This window comes from Ruditapes philippinarum, unplaced genomic scaffold (genome assembly GCF_026571515.1).
Source record: "Ruditapes philippinarum isolate M1 unplaced genomic scaffold, ASM2657151v2 ctg6579_1_1_1_1, whole genome shotgun sequence".
In the NCBI taxonomy this organism is placed as follows: domain Eukaryota; kingdom Metazoa; phylum Mollusca; class Bivalvia; order Venerida; family Veneridae; genus Ruditapes; species Ruditapes philippinarum.
Window position 1 is genome coordinate 110,001 of NW_026864348.1, and position 9,227 is coordinate 119,227.

A 9,227-nucleotide genomic window follows, 5' to 3' on the forward strand; every position below is an offset into this window, starting at 1 on the left:
TGATGATGATGATGATAATAATGATGACAATGATGATGATAATGATGATGATGATGATGATGATAATGATGATAATGATGATGATGATGATGATGATGATTTTGATGATGATTTTGATGATGATTATGATGTTATTATTGTTGATGATGATGATGATGTTCTATTAACGTTAATGGAGGTAGGTTAAAACGACAATGATAATGTTAGTTTAAGGTGCAAATTGTGTGACATATACGGTCAGGCATTTACTACCAAATTGCAGAAACGTATTTTGCACATAAAGACAGCTGTGATTTGTCCCACACGTGTGACATATACGTTCTGTGACATATACAGTTCGACGGGGCTTTAAAGAATGAAAAATTGAGCATTGATGTAAACATAATACAATTTAATCTTACCCGTATGTAAAACTGATAAAACAATTCTTGAATATTAAGATGAAACATTTGATCTTACTTGTGGCAAAGGAAGTGATTTACCTAGCAACTCACGGATCTTGGTTCGTATGACACAATGGTTTGTTGGTTCCGAGAAGGTGACTTAAAAGATTGATTTGTGTTTTCAGACATTTCATCTAAACACTGACAAGAGCTGTCGGCAGGACAGCGCGCTCTACTATTCACAGTGCTTGATAGGCCTGGATAATGTAGAAATTTCAAAGTTAAAAAGCGCCATAAATATGCCAAATTCCATGATAGAGTTATGGACCTTGGACATTGGCCAAAAAAATGTGAAGTTTCAATCATGTCCTTCAGTTGTTTATGAGATTGCAAAATCTCAATCAAAGTGCGATTCCGACACCGACACCTAAGTCTGACTTAATACAATAGCTCTCCATATTCTTTTAGAAGTAGAGCTAAAAGGAGACATTTGTATAAACATTCTAACATAATTTACCGGATATATTAAGATGGGTAATGTTTCCTGTTACAACTAGAACGTGACCAAGAACCTGCGCACCTCTCACCCCCAGTGTATTGTTTGCTACGTTCTGAAAGAACAATAGACAATTCTATATTAAGTATAAGATAGCTTCAATGCTGGATGGAACAAAAACTACTTTAAATTTAAAATCTTCTATAATCAACTGGGACACTTTAACGGATATATAAACAGAGAATAATATGGTGGCTGATGCCAAACTGCGCGTTGTCGGACTTTCGTCTTGTTGTCCTGTCGCTAACGATGCACACCAAACGGTTTCGCTAGCGACAGGACGAAAAGGCGATACAGATATAGGCTGTGTTGTCGCTATCGACAACGCAACGCGCAAAGTGTATCAAATCAGCCACCATATAAACAAAGAAATATACTCTTCTTAAAATCTTCTCTATCTTTAGATTGAAATTGAAAATCGACCTTTAATGTTATCATTAGTCCGATTTCAGGTAAAAGCGTTTGAACGTTTTTCTTCGTTAGGACTTTTTACACAATAAAAATTATCAAATCAGAATGAGCGACTTATCTAAAATTTTGCTTATAGGCCTTTCTTAGTATTAAAATCTTAAAAACCTATTGTCGGACATTTCAGTGGAATCAATAAGTAAGAAGTGAATTTATAAAAAAAATAAGTCAAAAAAAGGCAATACATATCTACTGCAAGAATTATTGTTTATTTAAAAAAAATACGATAATGCTTGACCGTATGAAAAAATATGGTAGTATAGTTTCCATTGCTAAACGGATAAAACCCTAATTAAAATAGCAAAATAATATTTTTTCCCGAACATTATTGTACGTACAATATAAATGTTAGGCAAATAGCAGGAATTATATGTTACATCTGTTTCGATAATCGACCATAAGATTACGGAAACAATATAATTTTATTGTTAATTAACTTTATAAAAAATACATCATTTATAAGATATAGCCCTATACGCTTCCATTTAACGATATTTCTCCAAATGTGCAAAAATATACGTAGATAAAATTAATTAGTTGGCGCCAAACATAAATAATCGATTTCATGATTGCATTTCGGCATAAGGCGCACTTGTTAATTAAGTATAAGATGTATCAAATGTATCTATAATAAGACATTATTGTATTTCGTTGTTTTGGTGGATGTAAAGGGCGACGCTCCTGCTTAACATGGTAGAGGAAAACTTCAGATGCCCCTTTGTGCATTATTTCAGAAGCGGACACCTGAGTAGAACTACCGAACTTCCATAAGCTAGCTTGATAGGTTTTAAGTTGGATTTAACGACAACTTACCAGGTGTGTAATTGTAATGTTATCTAGAAGCATTTCTGCAACATATTGTATGGCATCGTCTGTTATGTCTACGCCATCCAGGTTTAACCTTTCAACTCTTAAATTATCCTTTGGATAAAAACAGCATATAAATAAGTTATGATACCTGTGCATCTATATATAATAATTATACATTTTCTTCACGGAGAGGATCACGCTGAACTTAATTTAACAATGAAATGAAGATTACATGTATATCAAAACAGATGTATTTCCTTTTCGGAACATAAGTAATTGTTTGTTTGATATTAACTTAAGGTTATATTTGAGCCGCGTCCTGACAAAACCAACATAATGGGTTTGCGACCAGCATGGAACCAGACAAGCCTGCGCATCCGCGCAGTCTGATCAGGATCCATACTGTTCGCTTACAAACCCTATAACAAGTAGAGAAACTGAAAGCGAACAGCATGGATCCTGATCAGACTGCGCGGAAGAATAGGCTGGTCTGGATCCATGCTGGTCGCAAACCCATTATGTTGGTTTTGTCATGGCGCGGCTCATTTGTCAAAATGTATAGATTTATAACGACTTATCGTTACGTGTTTACTACTTTAATAATTATCACTGTGGTGATAAATAAAATCATCTTAAAGTTGACTTTTGACATACTTTCAACGGGCAAGTAAGAGCGTTAAAAATGGAATTACGAAAGTGGCACCTTTTTGGCTTCTGTAGATTTTATAAATGTGTCTTTGGATATTGGAAATAAGGATATTAGTTTTATCGTGAACATATGATTTGTGAAGTGTGCATCATGTGACGTTTCTTGCTAAAATTGTTATAATCTTTAATAAGTGTTAAATATTCATTACCATGGTGCCGGGACATAACATCATCTAATCACGGCTAATCACGGACAGTCACACATCTCACTTAATCATATCTTCATGAAATTGAAAAAAAATCCATTGGAGTATTAACAAAAATAATTGAAAAAAAGTTCGAAGTGCACGATATAAATATCATTTTTGCTTACCCTTAGTGCAGCACATATGGGTGGCACAGCTTTATATCCAAGTGACCTATTTTTAAGTGTCATAGATCGCTCGGGTAAACTATTAAACACTTGTTGTTGCAAAGATGTCTTCCATCTGTCGCACTCGAGGATATACTTATTTCTACCAATATTGATATCAGACAAAGGTGTCATATCTGAAAGATACAGAAGTGAATCCTATTTTCTTTAACATATAATCATGAGGGTGAACAATACGTGGCATTTTTTTATGAGTTTACTAGTATTTAAACTTCAATAATGACGTCAAAATTTTGTGCTGGTTGTACAATTTTAAATTGTTAAATTGACGTCCAATTGTTGAATATTAATCGTGTAACACATTAAGGATTACAGACCCTAATGGTCACCAATAGGAATTAGCTTTTCATAACTTTTATTCTTATCTAGATAGTATAAGACTTTTTTTTTCAACTATTAGAAAATTTCACAATCCGATTTTTTTATTATTAATATTTCACTTAGTGCCATATCCCATCTTTGTATTTGAGCCCAAAATTCTATCACCTGTCATATTTAAAGGAATCAATTTTGATATGAGATACGGTTTCTGTAGAAATTATCTTTGTTTTTGTTTTCACTTTGGACCTATAACAATAACAACAAAGTGACTGTATATAACAAGCGACTGTTTTTTTCACCATACATAAATGCATTAATTAAACACAAAATGGTGTGGTTATTTGAGGGGATGACATTGATTTTCTAAATTACATACATAAATACCCAGAATTAATTACAGATCGATTTGACGGATTTTAGAATGTTAACAAACGTGTTAAAGTAAAAATATTTCATGAAATTACAATTTTTGTGTGGATCATGTGGGAGTCTGACCTAAACATATTTCCTTGAAATCTTAGGACTTTAGGTTTGACAGTGAAAAAGTAATTGAAGGTAAATTTGCAGTTACTGATCTTGTGTCGATGAAAAAAGTCATAAGATCAACGCCCGTATCGTAAATGTTAGTGCTTTTCCTATTTACAACTTATGTACATACTCATTATTGCAAATACCTTTGTGCAAAGATACATATAGACGTATTGCTGTTGTCCAAATATTCATGTGTACGATGGGTTTGGTACGATAAAATGATTGTACGGTACAAAAGGTTCGATAATTTCGATAACTTCTACATACAACCATTTATAATCTTATGACTCGCTTAAATTTGTCGATGTTTTTACTGTTCCTTTTTTGGTGGTGACGGTATTTATCTTGATTGTACTTGTAAATACTTACATAATTCTGACGCATTTATTTCAATAATTATCTTCCATTTGATCAGATTGTCGTGATAAGTTCTTAATTCACCCTGTAGACTTTGCTCTCCTTTCTATTTTATTACTGAGGAAAATTTCTTCAAAATTTATGGAGTTTATAAAAGTGCAAAACAAGTGCAAAAGGTAAAATATTTATCATAACCAAATTTTTATCCTTCTTTATTAAAATGATTTATTTTTATAAAGTATCTCAGAATCCATATTGTGGCGCAGTGTCTTTTCTGCGAAAGGTGCATCGAAAAATGTTTTTTGTTTTTTTACTCGCAGTTACGGGACAAAACAAGGTTAGTGTTGTGCAGCTGAAAAACAGCGTATTCTAAAATCTGAAATTGTTATTATTTAAAAAGACCATATTTTCAAAAGAATATGTGAAATAACAAATATGTTAAAGTTAAAGTGTCTAATGTTTTAGTAACGAATGTATAATTAATAATTATATAACCGGAAGATTAAATGTGCCTTTTCCTCCTTGTCCAATCAATTGTGCTAAAAGTTTTATTATGTTTAGGTGATAATGTAAATTAAGCTGCCTGTATTGAGTTGTTAAACCTTATGGCTGATAAAATGTCCAAGTGATGATTATTGTTATAAATTCCATGTTGCTAAGTTACCTTATTTTGTATTGAAACCTGATTGGTCATTTTGATTATTAAGAAACAAATGTTATTGATCAGTTTAAAACGAAACCATTTTTAGAAATATTGTAAAGATAGAAAATTTGGACAGTTAGAATTTGGATTTCCTAGAGATAACATTATGGCTTTCCACAAGAAATATTTGTTACTGACTTTTTTATATCTATTTATTAACGTCATGATGACCATTCCAAATATAACAAAATGCTTGATAGCGATGTTTGTAAATTATTATCTCCCTTTTTAAAATTTCAAATGTGATTAAAGCATGTTTTTTTTTTCGAAATTCTAAACTTTAACATAAGTAACTGTTATTTTCATACTTGTTGTAATTATTTACTAGCCTTGTTTCGCCATGAAAATGTATGTATCTTTTGATCAAGTTACTTTATGTGATTCTTTCCGAAAATTATATATGCTATTAAAATAATTAGGTTTATATATACATCGTATATTATCGTATAAAACAGTAATAGTAAGAGGATATTTTTTCGTTTCAGTGAAATATGGAATTTATTTTCACGAAACATGATAAAATGCCACATATTTTTACGAGCCGGGACGGCATTTTATCATGTTGAGTGAAGATATATACCGTATTTCACGAAAAACAAAAAAAATAATTTTCATTATCAAAGGAAAATGGTTACGAGCCCCCTTGCTTGCTACGCAACTGCAATTGTACAGCGCGCAGTAATATTATTAATTATTAAGCATGCGTCATGTTTTTGCTTTGCACGCGATATTGGCGCTACATTGTAACGTAAACAACTCTTTAAAGGTCTGTACAGTGTTAATAACTGAATTAAAGATATTGGTGTTCAGATTTATTTTCTTAGTTAGACCATTTTCTATCATTTTTGTTAGTTTTCAAAACAAAATACAACAAAAAGTTGTTTTGTATTTATCAGATTTTTCAAACAAAATGGCGAAAGGAGTCCCTTAAAATCAATATTAGTTTTAACTCCGCCCAGAAATATATTTGACAGACAGCCGCAGCGAAATTATGGAACGCGTTACCACCTGACATTAGAGACTGTAATACCTTGCCATGTTTTAAGAGAGCTCTCAAAACACATTATTTCATAAAGTTCTATGGACGTTAGTTCATAAATCATGTACTACTTTGCTATATTATCAGTGTTAATTTTAATTGTGCCTTGATTTTAAACTAAATGTGTCTGTATTTCTTACCATCCTTTACTGGTTTTAGATTATCATTATTGTTTAATAGGTTTACTTAATTTATGTTGTACATTATGTCTTATATATATATGATTATGTTTTATCGGATTTATGTAAAGCACTCTTGAACATTTAATATTATTTATGAAAAGAGTGCTATAGAAATGTGGTATATAATAATAATAATATTAAGAGGATAGTTTTTCGTTTTTCGTGAAATATGAATTATATTTTCACGAAACATGATAAAATGCCACATATTTTCACGAGCCGGGACAGCAAGTGAAAATATGTGGCATTTTATCATGTTGAGTGAAAATATATACCATATTTTACGAGAAACGAAGAAATTACCTTTTTATTTAATTTCATTATCAAAGAAAATGGTTACGAACCCCCTTGCTTGCTACGCAACTGCAATGGTACAGCGCGCAGTAATATATTATTTATAGATGTGTCTTGTTTTGCACGCGATATTTGACGTCACGTAAACAACTCTTTAAACGTCTGTACAGCGTTAATAACTGAATTAAAGATATTGGTGTGCTGATTTATTTTGTTAGACCATTTTCTATCATTCTAGATCACTGGGGAGGTACTGCATTTCATAATGAAGCTCAAGTATCAGACGTAAACAATGGGAGTGAAATATAGAGTGAAATATCGATTACCAAATAAAAAATTTGCACTTTTATAAACTCGAAAATATACGTTCTTCTAATTCTCTGACATCTTTTGAAAATCAGTATAAAAACATATCTTGCAGATCAAAGAAAAAAACTTCATAACTCTGTCATTATGTTATAATGATTATTTTTTGTTAAAATATTTTTAAACGAAAATTGTTATTTTTAGATGAAAATTGAATAATGATAGTTACTATATAAAATGAGCGTTTGTCATAGGACAAAATCTTATTTAATTTTGTCCGTAAAGAACAGTATGTTTTCCCTAAACGAATATAGTGAGGTTTTATCAGACTGCTGAATTTCACTATATTAACGGAAAAAAGAACAGCTCTTACCTTTTTTACCGAAATCTTGATCTATTTCCAGGTCAGTATCGTATTCATCACTGTCAGATATGGAGAGATGTTTAACTTCCTGTGATTCCTCACATGACTCAGTATTAACCTCATCGTTTCCCCGTGATACATCGGACCTTACTGGTGATGTAATGATTGCGCTAAGTCCATTTTCAACAGAGCTCGATGATTCAGACTTCATTCTCTTTTTCATGTTTAATGCACTAAAGTAATTATATACGTCACCTGTCTGTTGAACCTTTTCCTTTAAAACAGTTTTGATACCAGTCCAGCGGCTCTTAAAACCTACACGATTATCGCCCACATTAAATTTTACTGTTGGTAACTGTGTTCCTTCACTTTTGTCTTCCAATGTCGGGCATCTTCCTCTGAGGCTATCATCATAATCCTTATAGCTTGATTGTGTCGTGTTCTTACTATCTGATCTATACAGTTTTAGATTACACTTCTGATTTTCAATAGACTCCCATCTAGGTGCAATGAAAATATCCTTGTCTCTAGTGGACCCAACAGTCACCGGCCTATAATTATATTTATTTTCACTATAATGCGCAGTTTTCAAAACACTCCTGATAGTCCGTAAATCGCCCGAATGTGACAAGTTTTTGCGATTAACACGAGAAAATTTACTGACTGATGTTGATTCTGTGTCGGACAGTTCCGTTTTACTTTTATTATCTGTATCTTGCCATTTTACTGTATGCAATCGCACTGTTTCCTTGCAATCAATGTTTTGTTTCTGTTCAGATTTGTTAAACATGTTACATTTTAATTCAATACGTTCGCTGTTTATCTGTGACGGAATATTAGTTCCTTGCACGTTTTCAATAGATATGTTTAAAAGATGATGCGACAGTTCTGAAATGGAGAAAACTTCCAGAATGAATTTTGTTTATAAATGTACATCCGGAGCATTACGCAGTTTTGCAATTCCATGGTGTTAATAATTCATATAGCCAATCTTTTTAATACCTGGGAGATTTAGTCAATTCAATTGACATGTTTAATAAAAACGGGGAGAACGTGTTTAGATATAAAAGAAAAGCAGACAAGCAAGATATTCAATTAACTATTAGAAATTCAAGGCTCATGAGACAGGGATTGGTCTGTTAAAGTGTTTATCATTTCTGAACAAGTTTATAAAGCATTATAATGGTTCAACAACTATACGATCAAGTTCTTATGAATTATGCATCGGATTCCATATTTCTAAACCCATTAATTATAATTCTGAATAAGTGATATAGGCTGACAAGAAATAATCAATAACTCATGTAGACATTGCAATAATGTTCTATTATTATTTGACACCGGTTGAAAGCACTAATGTCTAAACATATATCACACCTTGTAAACAATAAAGCAACCTGTTTCGGAAGTATCTATCGCTACTTCCGTCAAAAAAGGTAAAGTGATGACTTTACATGCTTTTGGTAAATTCTGCATCGAATATCGAAAATTGAAGAACGCTATATCTAAAGTTTCAAGGGAACGTAAAAATGATTACTTCATGAATGAACTGTAGTTGTGGCGGTGTTTCCCGTTTAGCAAATTAAGCGTCGAAGCGTTTTATCATGAAAAATTTCTATTGCCATTTCTGTTTATCTAAACAGCAATTTAGATTAAAAATCGAAGATCTTTTAAGTAGATGTTCATCTAATACAATTATAATCTAAATCAAAACTAATAGTTGGTTTTTAAACGAAATAGATGATATTTATTCTTCGATATTGCTCTGTCATTAGCAACATGACTGCAGCAATAGCTCATTTTTCTTCGAAAAAGTCGAGCTTAATAAAGAT

At 31.9% G+C, this 9,227-nt stretch overlaps 1 protein-coding gene across 1 annotated transcript in view; it reads right to left on the reverse strand.

The window, feature by feature from the left end:
* LOC132725296 (leucine-rich repeat-containing protein 74A-like) overlaps nt 1-8,615 on the reverse strand; it is a 28,866-nt gene extending 20,251 nt beyond the window's left edge. The window contains exons 1-4 of the mRNA XM_060710396.1: nt 7,405-8,615; nt 3,239-3,414; nt 2,221-2,328; nt 901-994 (exon numbers count right to left, since the gene is read on the reverse strand). Coding sequence (XP_060566379.1) covers nt 901-994; nt 2,221-2,328; nt 3,239-3,414; nt 7,405-8,185 — 1,159 coding nt within the window. The 5' untranslated portion in view covers nt 8,186-8,615. The remainder of the gene's footprint in view (nt 1-900; nt 995-2,220; nt 2,329-3,238; nt 3,415-7,404) is intronic.
* Nucleotides 8,616-9,227: the final 612 nt, after the last annotated feature.